The sequence below is a fragment of the Tubulanus polymorphus genome, chromosome 10 (assembly GCF_964204645.1).
Source record: "Tubulanus polymorphus chromosome 10, tnTubPoly1.2, whole genome shotgun sequence".
NCBI lineage: Eukaryota > Metazoa > Nemertea > Palaeonemertea > Tubulaniformes > Tubulanidae > Tubulanus > Tubulanus polymorphus.
The window spans coordinates 13,640,966-13,660,182 of record NC_134034.1 but is presented as its reverse complement, the minus strand read 5'-3'; the positions used below and the strand labels follow the sequence as shown (position 1 = coordinate 13,660,182).

Below are 19,217 nucleotides of genomic sequence, written 5' to 3'. Positions count from 1 at the left end.
TATATATATATATACATACACAAAATAGAAAAACGAGCAATAGCACGCAAATGATAACAATCAATAGTTAGAACTAAGGAAATGATGAAGACTATTTTCAAAAGCTGAAAGAGATAGAGGGCTATTGAGGCTTGTGCTTAAACTCTTCCAGAATATCTTCGTATCGTTCCCTATACCCGCGCAACACACCGCGCCCGCGATATCTCACCTCAGAGTTCAATCTTTCCACATTAGATAAAAGATAAACGATGGGTTTGATTTTCGAATCGGAGATCGAAGTTTTCAATCGAACGATTTTATTAAGCGATTTCCTTTAATTGAATAAAATAAATTGAAATCTATCGGTTCTGGTTCGTTTAGATAATCTTCCAACCAGCCTGAACCGGCAAGTTCGCGGTTTATTTCCGCTGGTCGCCTTCTAATAAGGGCTGGATGGCGACATTATGTTTCGGCTTTTCAAGGGCAATTAGTAATAATTAAAACGGTTGAAACATGTTTGTGCCGAATTTCAGTTCCAATACATGTAGGTTGCCCGGACGTGAACAGGCCAGGATTATTGTCGACAGGCTTGTGTATATAAGGCGAACTCAATCTATTTCTAAACACTCTCTGCCATAGTCCGCGACGTTACGAAGTAAAGGCTCACACGGATACTTATCGAGGTATGTTACACGTTTAGGCCCTATTAATATATTTGAATTTGTATGATCAATTAATTCGAACATAACTTATTTTTAATGAAAATTAAGATGTTTATACAGAAACGCAGGTTCTGTGTATGAATTAATGTCGTGTCTATAAATTCCTTGATTTCCTATTTTCGTTTTATAACTTTTAATTGTCACTATGTCCATTATCCACTAACTAACTGTTACCAACTTTTGAGAAACTGCAACACGCCCCTGATATTCACGAAAGTTGGTAACAGTTAACCAGTGGATAGCGGACACAGTGACAATTAAAACTTCATTGTTACGATAGTATTTATCCACGGATTATCTTTAACCAACTTTTGAGCAACTGCCCCCCCCCCCCAGATTTTCTATAACGTTAGCAAAGATTCATAGACATCGCAGATCTCTTGACAAGACGTATTTGCCTTTTTACATTTTAGACAAAATGGCCGACACATTTAACTGTTTGGTGACGATGTACGGCTTGGAGAATAATCTAGAAAGTAAAATGAAGAGAACGGTTCGAATATTCGAGAAACTAGACAAGGGAGTTGGAGATTATAGAGATTATAAACTGGATAAAGATGAACTGTCAAAAAATATGATGGAAGATGATCTGGCTGTAAGTATACATATTAATTCTCACGCATTCAGAGTCAAATACTAGGATATACAGATAAATACCTACTATCTACAGATAAAAGAATTTAAAAACAAGAATTTATTTATTCAATCTAAAATATATAGAATACACGACGTTTCGATCTCACCCTAGAGATCATCGTCCGGACCTGACACCTGACGGTGATCTCTAGGGTGAGATCGAAACGTCGTGTATTTTTGATTGAAATAAATAAATTCTTGTTTTTAAATTCTTTTAATCTGTAGATAGTGGGATTTTATCTTATCATCCGTTCACCACGTTTGAGTGTGGTTATCGTTCTATTAGGATATACAGTTATACCCGAATAACTGTGGAACAGTTAAATGACAATCAGTTTTTCTTTAAATTTGCTTTTTGCTTTCTTTTTTCTGTTAGGGTCGTTTGAATCGTGAGGATACTGATGGCGACGGTTCTATTTCACTAGTTGAATACGTGTTCGCTTTCCTTTAGTAAGTCGTCTTCCTGGTCTTCTCCTTAGTAGATATACAAGTCAAATTAAACCTACAGAACTAAGTTCAGAGCTGAATTAAACCCACATCATACAACTTTCGAAGTAGATGCAGATTAGAATTAAACCCACACAACTGTGGAACTGGATCCAGAGTCAAATTAAACCTGACACAACAGTGGAACTGGATCCATGGTCAAATTAAACCCACACAACTGTGGAACTGGGTTCAGAGTCGAATTCAACTCACGCAATTGTGGAACTGGTTCATCCATATTCAAATTAAACCCCCGAGATTCAGAGTCAATTTCGACCGCGATTAATTTACAAATTTACAACGAAAAATTCCAAAACAATTTATTTCTGCTTTCTCTAATTTGCAGCGAAAAAATCGAACCGCATTACAAAACGGCGTTCGACGCCAGCGCCGGAAACGTGGACGAGTTCGTGAAAAATGCCAAAATTGGAGACGAAGTTGCGACCGAGATGAAAACCGCTCTCGGCGGCGCAGCGGAATTCACCCAGGTGCAAGATTTCACGAAAAAAAATTTGACCGCACGAGTTGAGAATCTATTTGAAATATACAAACAGAAATAATCGTGGGTTCTATATTCAAATCACTGTTCAAATCACTGATATATGTTAAAGTGTAAGATATATTTATTGGAATCTCTTCACGAAGTTCTTACCTCTTTTTACAAACTATTTGATGCTGAATTTATAAAATTATATTAATTGTTGTAAAAAGGAGATAAATTAAGATATGTTATTTTTAAAAAATAGATATGTCCCCCCAAAAAATGCGTCAATAAATGATTTTATGATATAATATTTTCGTTTCTCGTCGAAATCGAGTTGTCAAATACCGAGTCCTCAGTTTGAAAGGAATACAGGAACCAGTATCCAGTATCCAGCTGTCAAATACCGAGTCCTCAGTTTGAAAGGAATACAGGAACCAGTATCCAGTATCCAGCTGTCAAATACCGAGTCCTCAGTTTGAAAGGAATACAGGAACCAGTATCCAGCTGTCAAATACAGAGTCCTCGGTTTGGAGGAAATACAGGAACCAGTATCCAGTATCCAGTTGTCAAATACTACTAAGTTCGGAGGAAATACAGGAACCAGTATCCAGCTGTCAAATACAGAGTCCTCGGTTTGAAGGGAATACAGGAACCAGTATCCAGTTGTCAAATACCGAGTCCTCGGTTTGAAGGGAATACAGGATCCAGTATCCAGCTGTCAAATACCGAGTCCTCGGTTTGAAGGAAATACAGGAACCAGTATCCAGTATCCAGCTGTCAAATACCGAGTCCTCAGTTTGAAAGGAATACAGGAACCAGTATCCAGTATCCAGCTGTCAAATACCGAGTCCTCAGTTTGAAAGGAATACAGGAACCAGTATCCAGCTGTCAAATACAGAGTCCTCGGTTTGGAGGAAATACAGGAACCAGTATCCAGTATCCAGTTGTCAAATACTACTAAGTTCGGAGGAAATACAGGAACCAGTATCCAGTTGTCAAATACCGAGTCCTCGGTTTGAAGGGAATACAGGATCCAGTATCCAGCTGTCAAATACCGAGTCCTCGGTTTGAAGGGAATACAGGAACCAGTATCCAGTTGTCAAATACCGAGTCCTCGGTTTGAAGGAAATCCAGTATCCAGTATCCAGCTGTCAAATACCGAGTCCTCGGTTTGAAGGAAATACAGGATCCAGTATCCAGTTGTCAAATACTACTAAGTTTGGAGTACTACTCGGTATCAGAGCCAAAAAAGCTGAGCAAGACATTTAAGAAATTGAACGAGAACAGCAACCAACCACCATCAATACAAGACAATTTTCCGTTAAAAAATTATTCAGAATCATTTACAGTTTAAACGAAGACAGATTTCATGAATGTATGATTGTACTTTTACTAAAAGCATACGCCTCAATGTACAGAAAATCGCTTTAAAACATAGATGATTATTTTGACTATTTTGACTAACTAGGAGGTTGTTTCAAAGTGCGGCAGTGGGACAAACACACGAAAACCGTTGTTACAATCGAAACGACCATCACTAATAAATAGATTAAACTCGACATTACGAGAACGATTAAAGTCGATATGTAATGTTCCCAGGCGTACGAACAATCCGAGGCCGCCACCACGTTCATCTGCGGTATGGTCACCGCGAAGTTAACCAGCGCCATTATACCGGCCGTCACTGCCGATAGAGTCGACATCGTTATCAGCCCCACCGGTAAACATCTCCCCTTCATACAGCGGCACTCGATTCGTACGAATATTCCAGCCCAAATTCCGGTCGCCATGAAAACTGCCGCGAACAAGAAGCCCATAACGACTGCCACGTGACCGCCAGCTACGACGATGCTGCATAACATCGCCAGTAAAATTCCCGACACGAAAAGCGTCAAACCGCAACATAACAGGCGATTTATTCGCAGACCGGACGGTGGCGCCCCCTGCTCCATCGAAACGTCGCTTGGCGCTGGTTGATTAATAACGGGCGTTTGGTGACCGCCATAAAGTTCGGGACCTAGTCGACTGGGGTAGGTTTGAGTACGATATGGTACGGTGAGCTGGTGTTGATTTCTGGGCGGCGGCGGGTCTGCTCGCGACCGAGACGGATCAGGCGTCGATGAATCGTTATATTCGTCACGTCCTAGCGCTAAACGATACGACCCTTGATGATATAAAACCGGTCGATAGTTTGAATCATGCTGTTGATGATGTTGCGGTATCGGTTCCGATACCGGTCGGAGGAAGTACGCAGACCGATTTTCATGCATCTTACCACGGAGCCACTGCAGCGCTTATCACGATATCATCCAAATGAGGATCCGCGATCGAGGATTCCACTTGTGGCAAGTGAGGATTCACCAGGTTCGCTAGTGTACACTCAGACAACAACTGCCGGATTTCTTCTCATATTCAATTGAAGTCTATCAGTAATTTCTCAAATTCTTTGAATGGTGATCAGTAAAGACAACCTTAGATATGAACCTTAAGATCATCCGAGTTTATCAAGAGCAGTGATTTGCCTATAATTTCTGATGAGGGTGGCTAAAAATCTAGATGAAAGTTCATTGAAAATTCGCTAGATTTTGACGGGGCTGTCGCACTGTTACGCACGCCATCTAGCGGGATAGCTGGTGGCACGAAGTCCTCATTACGGAAGCGCGGACGCCTGTTGTAATACATTATATAGAATGAAATCGAAATAATGCGCATATGAACGTCAATTTCTTACGCAATACCGCGATATTGATGCTTCAAGGCCGCGGTGGAGCTGGGTCCTGAATCTGCGACGTGTCTAACCTTACCCGTACATACCGCGTTATTTCCCCTCACAGATCATACGAAAATGTCATCCAATTCTTTCCACACAAGATAAAAGTTCAGTATTTAATTTCATGAAAACTAATATCAACACTCGAAACAAACCTTTCGAACTATCGCCGCGATCAAGATGAAATTATCTAAATCCATTTTTCGATATAAAACATCGGTCTTTCTATCCTACAAGCTTAACATATCGAACTTAGATCCATAGCATCGAACACAAATCGACGAAGATATCCAAGCGCCTCTCGATGAAGAACTTTCGTTTATTCAACTGTCAGTCGTCCGTCCAAAATCAATAAAGCTTTATACAAAATATGCTCACACCATTACTACAGATTAAAGCGTTTTGCGTAACTCGTACTTCAAGAAACACGTCTAAGCGAAAACATAACACGTAGGCCTACACCATACAGTCATAGTAAGACTCTCTCTCTCTCTCTACCCGAGACATACTTAACCCAATATTACAGACAATTTCTATTATTGCAAATATTGTGTGACGCGCTTATTGGGCGGGTGTGTGCAGGTGGTTAATTTTACAGTACCGGGACGAACAACTTATATAGTATAGATTTCAAAACATCGGTATCTTACTTAAGAAAAAAAAACAACGAGAAACGTCGCACTAACGTGAAAAACGTCAAAAAATTATATATATATATAGATATATAGCTCGGCTAGAACTGGTCTTTTAATGTCCATCTAATCCGTCCCATACGTATTTCAGTTTTAACCCCGACGCACACGAAAAACATTTGTTTCGCCGAAACAGAAAACACGTTTTTCAGCAAACGATTTTTGCTCGTGAATAACGTTTTTCAGTTCGGTGTTTTTTGTTTCGCCTCTCCCGCACACGAGGAAAACATGTGCGTTTTGGCTTTATAGCCAATCCAACCATGTTATACAAATTCAATTGATTAGCTTATCATATCTAAGGGGGGTTAAAGGTTCAGCCAGTGTTGATAAGATCTGCTCACCGTAACCACGATCTCCATCAAAGCGCCACCATTCACTTTTTACAAAAACGCTGCACCTTGAACACGTGCGGCCACAAAAAAATGCCAGCGGGCCACCAGAAATACACAATTCATCCTCCATTCAAAACAAACCCGTTATCTGATCAGTTTCATTTGACTGCGACTGGTACTCTATCAAACCGTCAGTTTGTATTTTATTGTGTGATCGTCTGGTCCGTGTTTTGTATTTTCAATAGTTAGTAAACCCGTTAATCATCCGCGCGTTACTGACCGCTGAACCTCGCGCTGACCGAGTGGTGCGAGTTCTCTAATTAGGCACGTGCCAAATTTGACTCGGGCCTGATCGGTGACCACGTGTGATCGCGGCCATTGATTCCCCACGATCGGGCGAGGCCGAGGCGAATACAAGGAAGAATCGTCAGCACTCGATCTCTAAAGCAAACTCCCAGGACTTTACATTCATCGTAGTCAAATGTCCCTGCCAAAACGACAGCTATAATTTGTTTCCCTCCGTTTAATGGGCTCCTTTAACAATGACAGCTGTCGCTACAACATGCACCATTCATTGTGGTCTCGAGCAACAACTGAATTTGTAAAAAAAGTAGCATTGAAAAACAGAATTTTGTTTCTCGCTGCGCGGTTCGGTGTTTAACCATCGCTGCACGGCCCACATCGAGATGTTGTTGTCGTCTGAATTAAATGAGTTTTTGTGTCTTACGGTGAGTTTTCCTTCGTCGTTTACCTTGGAATTGACGACCAGAAAATGAAGTTCTTTGCGATTGTGGCCGACAGTCGACAGACGATGGACCCCACCTACTGGAGGTCAATCGTCAAGACAAGAACTGGCGTCACGGACAAGAACTAGCGACAATAACGACACTGCTATAAGCTCTGTGTCCACAAATGGAGGGGCTTAGTGCTGCAACCTTGGAGTAATTAGACTGAATTACTCCAAGGTGTAACTGATTTATGTGTGGAGACAATGGCCTAACTAATTATGATATGCCATATATTGTGGGACGCATCCCTCCCTGAAACAGACCCTAGATCCACCCCTGTAATGGTTCCCTAACAAAATTAAGTATGCCTTAATATTCTGGAAAGTTTATTGATAATTCATTATATAATTTCACGATAGATGAATTCATTTTAGTGAAAAGGTATAAAATCTTTTCTCGTTAGCCTATAGGCTAGATTTGTTCTGGTCGGCTGGTCGTGGACTTGTACAAGGTCACTTAATGTAGTGTATTAGAGCGCAAGAGTCCATCCCGCTATTGTTACCTGGCACGCGCTGGGATCGGGCTCTATGGGTGCGCGAGCGATATAGGGGTCCGTTACGTTCCATTAGGATAAACTAGTTTATACCCACGCACGTGTTTAGAGGGCCCTCACGCGACCCGCACTGTATGTGTGTATCCAGTGTTCTTCCAGATAATTGGACTACATACTATTATGTAGTAAATGGAGTTGTGTGAAAACAAAAATTTTAACGAATGAATGAAATAAATCCGTTTTAACTGAATGATTTCAAAACGCTGCGGGCGCGTTCGGGCACCTATCCCCGCCATTCATGTATGCACATATTCTAAATTTTAAAAATCCTCGGTTACGCGCATGTCCCATAATTTGAATTTCTGATTTAAATTAGAACCACGTTTGGGGAGTGGTTTTAGATTTTTTTTCTATGTCGTCGGCATCGAAATAGTTTTCTCCAAAATACTGGTCGTCGTTAATAGGCTAATATGCACAATATTGATCTTCAATAATGGCCTAAAGTAGATGGGCTTAATCTTGCTAGCTTAAGAATTGAGTCTATCTACGTAATTCAGAAAGAATTGCGTCGTGGTTCCCGATGTTAAAGTGGTAGTCCTCTAACGATTGAGGGCAATGGACGGCAAAGTTACGCGCACTAGGAATCATAAAAAGCGAGCGACCAGTCCAGCAATAGGGCGGTACATCTTCAGTGCGACTCATGGTGACTGATAAATAGTCTGTAGCCGAAACTGCGCAAATATATATTTAAGAATTTATTGCGTAATTTCTCTCATGTCCTCTCGCTTGTCCTATATGCGTTACAGGTCTACAGGTCTCTACGACTGGAGATATTTTGATATCTAAAGTTTATGCGCATGTAATCGCGGTTTGGTTTTTCTTAACTTCTTTTCAACGGAAACCCTGCCCTGACACGTGGCACGCACCTGCCCGCTGAGAGGTCCACCAGCCGCTAACAATGATAATAAGTGAGACACGATACACGGAAACACCCGAACAGTTCCGACCGATCGCCGTCGTCGCGCAGCCGATGATAACAATGAAAGCGCACGTCGATCAAGCGAAGTAGGCGTGGCCGGCGTAAATTTGAAATTCAAATTTAGCGATGCAACAGGTTGTTCAAGGGGGGCCGTACAGAGGATATAAAACTGAAATCGTATCGATATTACAACCATCAGACTAGATAGAGCACGAGGCGTCAAACACATACCATCAATCAGATTCCATGTATTGAACATCGCGCCGATCGAAAAACACTTGATCAAAGTCGACATTGTTTGCCGGGAAAAAAGAATATCCACCAAAAACAGTTTGGATCGTTTTGTCACACTCAAAAGTAAGTTTTTTTTTTTAATGTTCATATCCTACGCGCCCAGTTGCGCGGCAAATTATCACCGTCGTTTTCACTGCGGAAATTCCTTATAACGACCTCTATCGCGATCATTTATCGGTTATTACGAACTTACAGTTTCTTTCACGCGGATCAATATTGCAATAATTTCAAACTGAATTTAAAGTTGTAACTAAAAAAACCTCTACTACATTTAGAAAGAAAATTCAGTGTTTTAGAGAATTGAAGCCGATAGAACACTTCGAAAACAAAACTCTTTAGAAAAGTGCGATTTTTCAATTTTTCAATATTTCCGTTTTAATTCAACATTAGGAGGGGTCCTCCGTAAAGATTGGCAGCACAGCTTATTGAATTTAGACTTCTTCATAATTTGTCGAGAATTTTTCGAAAAGTATCAAAAATAGGCAATGTAAAAAGGTAAACGCTTTTTTATGCTATTCAATTTCTTCCGTTATTTCGAGATCGATAAATCCATTTCTTACTCATCAAAGGTTTTCGGTGATGAAAGAAATTGTTATCTCAGATCTAAGATGTATTTAAAATGGAATAATGACAAATAAAACCAATGCCTAAATTCGTTAAGCGAGGTTTTTCTCATGCCGTCCACGAATTTTGAAATTTTTTTCCGTTTTTTTTTCTGATTTGAATTTTTTTCTCTAAAATTCGTCCATACTTTTTATCGGATGGGTTGAAAATAAAAACACGAATTGTTATTCTTTATATTTACATCTCCATAATATAAACTCAGTAGTTTATCGGTAACAATTTATAGCATAATAGATTTTACACCGACTCAAGGAAATAAAAACGTCATGTTTTTTACACTGATGTGTTACGGATTGACTGAAACTTTAAGCGAAAATGTCTTATCGGATTTTCGCCTCTGAGAATATTTTCTAGTATCGTTGTTCGATTAATTCTAGGTGAACAGAAATGTCGACCGACGAAGAAACGAACGCGGCCTCGCGGTTACAAGAAGAGATGTCCCGAGACGACGAACCGCCGACCAGCGCCGGGGTCGGTACCAGGCTGCGACATAAGCGTTACTCCTCGCCGGACTATCAGCTCGAGCCGGTCACTGACGACGACGATGAAGATGACGATGATTTGTACGAAGGAGACAGCGAAACGAACGGCATCGCGGACGCCGATCGATCACCGCCGTATTACTCCGCGTTCGACGAACTACCGAACACCGGTCAACAGACGACACGCGGACAACCGCCGACAGAGGGCGCTAAACGAAAACGCCGTATTACGAAAGACCAACGTCTGGCGGCCAACAAACGCGAACGGAAACGCATGCTGAGTTTGAATACGGCGTTCGAACGTTTGAAAAAGAGCGTGCCCGTTTTTCCGCACGAGCGCAAACTCAGCAGAATTCAAACTCTTCGTCTGGCGATGTCGTATATTTCGTTCATGTCCGATTTACTGTGGGAGACCCCCAGTCCCGGTCAGGTCGCGGGTGCGCCTCCTCCGCACACAGCGGTGCCCCCTGCCGTACCGTATCATCATCACCAACCGACTAGCCAACCACTTCCTCCGATACATTTCGGCATGGCGTGTTCTCATCATCCCCATCACGACCATCCTCACTCTCATCCTCACCACCAATCTCATCGTCAACATTCCCATTCGCAACACATTCAGATAGCCTCCGCTATGACAGGCGCGCGTAGGGGTGATGTCAATATGTATCTGGGATACTGAACTCTTTAGAGACACTGCCACCAGTGCAGGCTATGTATACAGCCGATCAGCCAGTGGTGAAATCTCAGCGAGCCTCCTATTCGGCGAAGTCAGACTTGCACTCCGAGCGCATTTTAGCCTCTAAATACGAAGTTTATATAATCATCGGTGTTTCAAACCAGCGAGTTCCTAAATGACATTTGAATCTAGGTAGGATCGGACAATATATATATATATATATATATATATATATATATATATATATATATATATATATATATATATATATATATATATATATATATATATATATATATATATATATATATATATATATATATATATATATATATATATATATATATATATATATATATATATATATATAAATAATGCTGGATTTTATACTCGGGAATTATTTATCGGTCTGGCTGCTGCTGCATTTTGATCAATGCGCGAAATTGAGAATATTATGAATTTTATATTTAGTGTATTAAATGTAATGATTTGTGTGAACGCGGCGAGGTTCATTTAACTTTCTAATGAGGAATCCATCAGGTGGCAGCTACCAGATGTGACACTCCTATGTAAGCACAATATTGTAATGAATTGTTTTTATTACTATCAGGTATGAATTTCATATAATGAAACCTTGAAAATACGCGCTACATCAGTCGACACCTGATGATTTTCAGAGATGCAGGCCGTATTAATATTCATATTATACCCTTTGTTAGTTTTATTAAAATTTGCATACATTAATCGGTAAATGGGCGCGCGCGCAGACGGTAGACAGAAAAATCAATATATTATCATAAGCCGCCGAGTCAAGAACCATTTATAATCTGTGAAAAAATGAAAAGGTGTGTGATCTGCACTCACCCTCCCTCTCTCTCTCTCTCTCTCTCTCTCTCTCTCTCTCTCTCTCTCTCTCTCTCTCTCTCTCTCTCTCTCTCTCTCTCTCTCTCTCTCTCTCTCTCTCTCTCTCTCTCTCTCTCTCTCTCTCTCTCTCTCTCTCTCTCTCTCTCTCTCTCTCTCTCTCTCTCTCTCTCTCTCTCTCTCTCTCTCTCTCTCTCTCTCTCTCTCTCTCTCTCTCTCTCTCTCTCTCTGTTCTAATTGAATATATTAAGACCTATTGTGACGATGCTAATGCGCCCCTATCTGTATATACTTTATTTATTTTTGTATGTCCATAAGTTGTGTATGTTATGATGAATTATTCATGTATATATATATATTCATATTATTCCGATCCCAAGTGCTCATAAATCAGACATGTCCTCAAAATGTGAGCGTATGTTTCAGTTTCATTAGTCCGAAAAGGTACTTGGAGATTTGAACTTTTTAAACGTTGTTTAATTTGGCTATGAAACTATATGAGCTTAGAGTAGTTTTAAGTTGGCTGTAGAACCAAATTTGGTCAGAAGTCTACGCCTGAGCCATTAATTTTTTGCGATTTTGTTTTTATATTCCCGGGCAAGTTTTATAGACTGGTATCATCTTTAACCCGGGGGCTAACGCAATTCATTTTCAACTGAGTTAGCCCTCAGGTTAAAGGTAATACCAGTCTATAAAACTGGACCCGGTCTTTAGAGACGCAACTAAAACCACATAGATAACACATATATATATATATATATATATATATATATATATATATATATATATATATATATATATATATATATATATATATATATATATATATATATATATATATATATATATATATATATATATATATATATATATATATATATATATATATATATATATATATATATATATATATATATATAACACAATTTCTAATAACTATTATACAAAGATAGAGTCGCGACGAGATAATGGCCAGCTAAGTGCAATATTGTTTTCTTGTAAAAAAAAAGAATTTATTTTATTCATAATTTTATACGTTTGCCCGATATTTATTGTCAATAAATTCTGTACATATGTATATGAAATGCGAACACTTGTCCACCGTAATGTAAATAGATAAATGATGAATGAACGAATTAATGCTTATTTATTGATTAGATTAATTTGAAATAAATGACAATATCGCAAGGATTACATTTATTCTTTAAAAATAACGATAAGGAAATTATAGTATATATCGGTGTATTATTAACATTTTTACTACCGGTACGTAATGAGTATCTAGTCAATTTATTTATGATGTTCAAGGTTTATGAACATTTCAAATAATGTTTTATTGCGAGTCGCCGGTGAGAAGGCGGCTCCGAATACAACTTCCACCGGTAATGATGATATTTTCTCACAATACATTTCTATTCTTTTCCGAAAACTGCGTTCTTGTTTTTTATGACATTTAATGACATGAACCTTCAATAAGCTGAGAGGCCACGACACTAAACGGATTCGAACATGAAAAAAAACCGTGATGGGACGGATTCGAACCCAATAGAACAGCAGCAGTTTTAGGAAACAGGTAGACTGGTTGTCTGTCCAATTCTACCAATTCGGTAACCAGTCTAGGAAAAAGGCGGATTCGAACCCAACTCGTTTTTCGGCTTCCTTCCTCCAGCGATAGACGGCGCGCTGAAAGTACACACGTTCTGGTGACGTCACATTGTTTTCCTTGACAACTGGTTTACTTCCTGGTTTTCTATTTGTAAAAAAACCTTTTTGGGTTCGCGACCAGTTTTTAGGGGAGAATCACGGAGATTGGAGTCAGGGAAGAATGGCTTCAGCGACAGTCATGCATGGGCGACGTAAAGGACAATCAAAATGTAAGCAATTTTAAGACATCGAGCGTTTAACGACCTTTAAATTGAAAGGAAACGGTATGAACGGTCGGAACCTACTTCGTTCTGCTGTTCTGGGAAACCGTCTTTGCCTTGGAACGAGATACTGTGCTGGACTTAAGGGAAACCTTCCATAAAACTCATCATGATCGTTTTACCCTCTAATACCTCTATTCAATGAAATCGACCCCCTCTCATTAAATAGACCCGTTAAGCCTATCTTCCTCAGTTGAGTGAACAGTTACAGTAGACCACAGGGCCAGGGGCTCGTATTTGAAGTTTGGGGGTGAACTGTAGCTTAGATCATCCAATATCCAAGGTACTATATATATATAAAAAGAATATAGAAATATATAGAAAAGAATTCTTTTTATAAGTAGCTTGGATATTGGACGATCTAAGCTACAGTTCATGCCCAAACTTCAAATACGCCCTGTGCTCAAAAGGCGGATCTTCTGACTTGAGAGTGATATCAGATCTGAAGTTTGAATGGTACGTATTATTTTCCACCACAGCAGCCGGTCTGATAGATGTGAACAGCCTGCCACCTGGTGTCGGCAGCGGCAACAATATGACGATCGACGAACTGCGATCGATGACGATTCTGTCGAAATCCGACTGGGAACGAATTCAATACAGCCTCAACCGACGTCAGATCGAAGAGGAGAAAATACGCAAGGAACGCGAGGAACGCGAAGCCCTCCGAGACAGGTCGAAAGAGATCGTTAAAAACTGGACGAATACTATAGCCGTAAGTGTAATCCTTTCATTCCCAGCGTTCTTCCAGCAAGTGCTGCCATATGGTGACTGAACTAGGAACTAGTCTATTTATCCAATTTATGAAAGATATGTACCGGTTTTTAGAAGTCAACTCTACTAAAATCGGATGTTTGACTTGAGAGTGGTTATCTGAGATGGATGATACAGTAGACTCCTCTCAAGTCTGGTTTTTTGGACTTTGAAAATTTTACTTGACTGTAGCTTACTAAGGTTCAGTTGTCAGATGAACAAAAATGGGGGTAGGCCTTAAACAGGTCTTAATTTCTTCGTAACGACCTTTTAGAATCTTTTTAATCTTAAAGATTGAGCTAAACTTCTTGAATAACTGAAGACGATTTGTTGATCGATCGCGATTGTTTTTTTCCAGGGTCAACGTCAGAAAAAACTCGAAGCTCGACGAATTCGTGAAGAAAAAGAGGAAGAAGAGCGAAAACAGGTGGATATCGAAGAGGCGAAATATCAGGCAGAAAAACGTAAAGAAGCGATCGAAAAGGCGAAAACTCAACAATATTATCAAACAGATCGAGTTAAACAATTCCACGTACGTTCGCATTACGTTCTGTAGTCGTTATAAACATTGACGTCGCGGGCAACAGGGGTAGGAGACGTGGCTGATTTTCACAGGTGTTGATTTCAAAATCGTCTTCCTTTTTTTCCGGATTTCGCAGGGAGCTCTTTTATTAACGGAGGTATTGAAAGAACGCGAGGCTCAACTGGAGTTGAAGTCGTTGATGTCGAAGGCAGACGAAGGTCGCGATCGGGAGTGGCTCGAACAAACACAACGAGAAATGGAACATGGAATTCGCGAAGATCAACAAGCCGCCCTTCAACGACTCGTGAAACGAAAAGATTGCGCTGATTTCCAGAAAGCTCAGTACGTATTCAGTTTACAAAACTTAGCGGGTTGAATTCTATACGATTTATAAGATTAGGTAATACAAGATTGGGTAATACAAGATTAGGTAATACTGCTTAGGTAATACAAGATTAGGTAATACTGCTTAGGTAATACAAGATTGGGTAATACAAGATTAGGTAATACTGTTGAGGTAATAAAAGATGAGGTGATACCGATGAAGTAATACAAATTTAGGTAATACCGCTGAGGTAATACAAGATTGGGTAATACAAGATTACCGGTAGGTAATACCAATTGGGTAATAATATAGGCTTAGATAATACTGAGTAAGGTGTAGTCTACTGTACAACTACAAAAAAAATTGAATAAGTTTTAAAGAAGTTTTCGGGTATTTTTCTCAAATTAAATGAGTTTCAAGCACCCTTAAAAACATTATCAGTTTAGAAGGAGCTTAAGGAATCCATAGGGACTGTGAATCTCGATCCAAAACGTTTTTAGAAACTTTCGGAAACTGCGGACCTGTGACGATTTAGTGATTTTCTTTTCAGAATCAAAAAACATTTACACGAAGCGGATGAAGTGAAAGAGGACGGTCGTCACGAGGGCGAAGAGTTGAAACGATTAGCGATTCAATACGCGTTAGAGAAACAACGACTCGAACAGATCCGACACGCCGAACAGAAATCTACGATGAACGATAATCTGCGACAAATCAACGACGTGAAACGTATGAAAGAAGTTCAAAGACAACAAGAAGAGGTTTGTTATATCACGACTAAAGTCGACTTCCTCCGATAACCCAAGTTCACCCTGAGTGGCTAGGGGGATGGCATTGGCAGGTGGAAGGGATACGATTAGAATTGATGAATATAGAGGGAGGTTAGGAGAGGGGGTGGTTGACTATGGGACACAATTTCCCCTATCAATTTGCTCAAGTTACGTCTGCCCAACTCCAGTCAGTTCGATCCTGTTAAAAATGGGCTCAAACCAGTGGATGTAGATAGTCCAGAGTTGTGGATGATTCATGTTACGATTTATTTTTCGAATAGAAAATCATTTCCGATATAAAACTGTTTTTCAGGAGGAAGACGAAGAATGTCGAATATTCGGCGCCGCTAAACGTAAAATGATGAAACTACGAGCGGAGAAAGAGAAGAATCTTTACAAGTAAGCGTTTATACCGTCTGAATAGATGATGTCATAGGGGGATTTATGACGGCAGCCATCTATACATCGTTTAAGCAAAGACGGCTTCCTCCATAGATCCTCCTATGACATCATCTAATTATGTCTTTAAAAGACTAGAGTCCCATCGAGTAAAGATGGCCATCATCATAAATCTCCCTATGACATCATTGAATATGAGATATCTTTTTCTCAAGAAGATATTCGGATTGTTAATTTCGAGAATTGTTTTTTTTCACAGCGAGAAACAGACGAGATTATCGAAGATACGAGATAAACTCGCCGCTCAGATGAAACAGAAACACGACGACGAGGACGAGAGAATACGTCAAGCGGTCGAGGAGGGCGAAGCTAAACGAGCGGCTGAGGACGCGTTGAAAGACGCCAAAACAAAGGTTATACTCGAAGAGATGTCTAAACATCGCGTCGAACAGGTTCGTACTTCTGTAGCTCAACGCAACTTTCTCTCCCTCCTTTTATTATTGTTTTTCTTTTATTTCGCATCCTTTTTGTTTTTGTCTGTTTATTGTTGTTGTTGTTGTTTTTCTTCATTCACAATCTTATACTTTGGATTTATGAAGAATAAATTGAAATTGAAATTATAGCGTCCCTTGAACGACTCTGCGGTTCCCCAAAATCTCCTTACCAGCGGAAAATGCTTTTGAAGGTGCGCGAAAGTCTTTTAATTTGGTCAGAAACTCCTGTGAACTGCGAACAATTAGTACCGCTGTGAATTACATATTCTGTTCTGGAGTGACTGATTGATACTGATATATCGATCTCGATACTGATATATCGATCTCTGTATTTCAGAGTAGATGAACAAAACCGGCAGTTCATAATTTAGCAATTCATTTACCGGCGGTTTCAAAGTTTAGACTAAACTTTCTCATCAGAAAAACGAAACATAACAATAATTGGTGAACAGTTCAGTTTTAATATAGACCTGGACGTTACTAAGGAAGGATAGGGACGGGAAGGAAGGGACTAGTGCGAGATTTCTAATGTCTCCTCTTTGTTTTTTGAATCGCAGATGAAAGATTTAGAGGAACAAGAAGCTCTCGAACGACGTAAAGAGTTGGAGATGTTGTTATTGAGAAAGGAAGCCGATCGCGTTTTCCAACAGAACGAAGAGGAAAAACGTCGTCGCCAGTTCGACGAGCGTAAAAAACTGTCGAATTTCCATCTGAAGCAGAAGGTAAATAAAATCATTCGAAATTAACCTCGATACTTCAAGGGATGCGATCTACGTTGAAGATAAGGGAGTGTAGAGGGTATTTTCATAAAGTATAGTTAGACATTTAGGCATAAAATGCTAAATAGAAAGAAAATTTAATTTTGAGGCCATTTTTCTAATTTTCCATACGTTGTACATATAGTTTGTAAATTGCCTGGAAAAAATTCTCTTTTCCAAAACTGTCGAAAAAGACTTTCCAAAATCCGTGCATTTAAGTCTTCACTTTTTTTGATTTGAATTTGTATTTCCGATTGAATTTTACTAAGCGTCAGATGTTGATATAATCATTAACGATGGTCCCAAAACTGACTGATCGAATTCCATCGAATAATTATCTGATTTTCTTGACAAACAGGACGAACACATCGACAACGCGACCGCTGCCAAACAGGCCGAACTCAATCAGGCAAAGGCTAACGTCGATTTGCTTCAAATCGAAGAGGAACAATTCCAGGAATACGCGAACAAAGTCATCGATCATTGTCGCAAAGGCGGTCGAAACTTGTATCCGTTGAAGAAAGCGGCGAAGGCCGGTTGCGGCGGCGGGCTGGGGCCGCAGTTCCCCGGTAAGGGCGGTATTCGTCCGAGTTACATGGTCGCTGATCTGTCGGGCGTACAGCTGCCGAATTACCAGCGAGACTCGACCAACGAAACGAAAGAAACGATCTACGGAGATAATCAGACGAATAAACGACTCGGGTTCGTCTGGAAGAAAGACAAGGAAGCAAAGCAGCAGAAAGAATCTTGTTAACACGAACGAGAAAATGATTTTCCCGACCGAACTTTGATAATTGTGAAAAAAATTTGCTATTTAATTCCAATAATCTGTTGTTCTTCGTGTGATTTATTTTCGATGACTTCCATTTTAAACTGATCTTTATTTTCACCGATGGAAATTTTCGTTAAATTTACGTATTTAGAATTTTTGTTACAACCGCGAAAAGATCAATTAAAAACGATTCAAATTTTTTCTGAATTGTTTTAAGATCGTTTTCGTTTGCAGCGATCAGTTTCAGATTTAGATTTGCTTCGAATGATTTCGAGGAGTTTTTTCAGAGTAATTTTTGTTAGAATTCGATTTCATCGATAAATGCTACACGTATCTATCTCAACAAGGGTCGAATTTGTTTCAGAATGTTTTTGCAGCAATTTGACGAACGCAAGGATAAGATTTCTTTTCAAGAGTATTTTTTAGTAGAGATGCTTCTTGATTACATATGAACAGAGTATAATTGAGTCTGTCCATATTTTGCCAAGCGAAGCTTTCAGAGATTCTTTGAAATGGTTCCTACACTATTAGGCCTATAATATATCTTAAACTGTTTACCGAGGTTTTGCTTCAATTGTTTGTTAATGAAGTCATAAAATTCTCATCTGACTTTTCGTCAATTTCTCTTTGAAAGAAATTGAATTTGCAATATTTAATTTTCATTTGTAGAATAGTTTACTCAAATTCAGTTTATCGCGACTAATAAGAAGTTTAGAATCAGGGGGTGGCTGTTTTGTAGCTTATTGTCCAGTTAACCTTGAGAGCTGGTTGCACAGTAAGGCTTAGATACGAGACCAGTCTTAATTGAATTTGGTTCTATAACATCACGATGTCACATATCAGTGTGACTGGGTTTAAGTTTAAGCTGGACTGTACAGGCCCTGCATTGTAACAACCCTATCTAACTACACAAATTGAGTGATGAATTATTTTTAGGCTTGGATGTACATACGAAAAAATATATCTATAAATAAATATTTATGATTGTTGATGACGAAACCAAATGTTTTGTCGGTTATATTCTTTCCTTGGGTCTTTGCTGCTCTGCCAAATAACCGATCTTCAGTCGAGACACTAAGCACATTAGCCTGGACTAGGACCCGAGAATAAGTTGGACAACTTCGGTGTTCTTCAATACGAGAGTGTACAACTTCATTTGACAAAATGGAAGAGTTATGAATCCAGTGGAAAGAGAGT

The 19,217-nt window shown here is 39.5% G+C and overlaps 3 protein-coding genes across 3 annotated transcripts; all 3 read left to right on the top strand.

Moving 5' to 3' along the window:
* The first annotated feature begins 337 nt into the window (after positions 1-337).
* LOC141912276 (uncharacterized) lies at positions 338-2,430 on the top strand. The gene is made up of 4 exons (XM_074803516.1): positions 338-662; positions 1,115-1,296; positions 1,714-1,787; positions 2,170-2,430. The coding sequence occupies exons 2-4, from the start codon at positions 1,120-1,122 to the stop codon at positions 2,381-2,383; spliced, it is 465 nt and encodes a 154-aa protein (XP_074659617.1). The 5' UTR covers positions 338-662; positions 1,115-1,119; the 3' UTR covers positions 2,384-2,430.
* Positions 2,431-8,570: 6,140 nt separating this feature from the next.
* Positions 8,571-10,627, top strand: LOC141912136 (uncharacterized). Its single transcript, XM_074803354.1, has 2 exons — positions 8,571-8,718; positions 9,657-10,627. Exon 2 carries the CDS (start codon positions 9,667-9,669, stop codon positions 10,441-10,443), a length of 777 nt encoding a protein of 258 aa, XP_074659455.1. The 5' UTR covers positions 8,571-8,718; positions 9,657-9,666; the 3' UTR covers positions 10,444-10,627.
* Positions 10,628-13,034: 2,407 nt separating this feature from the next.
* LOC141912200 (cilia- and flagella- associated protein 210-like) lies at positions 13,035-19,012 on the top strand. Its single transcript, XM_074803413.1, has 9 exons — positions 13,035-13,175; positions 13,706-13,941; positions 14,338-14,511; positions 14,639-14,844; positions 15,378-15,588; positions 15,911-15,996; positions 16,256-16,448; positions 17,048-17,212; positions 17,607-19,012. The coding sequence occupies exons 1-9, from the start codon at positions 13,127-13,129 to the stop codon at positions 18,000-18,002; spliced, it is 1,716 nt and encodes a 571-aa protein (XP_074659514.1). The 5' UTR covers positions 13,035-13,126; the 3' UTR covers positions 18,003-19,012.
* The last annotated feature ends 205 nt before the right edge of the window (positions 19,013-19,217 follow it).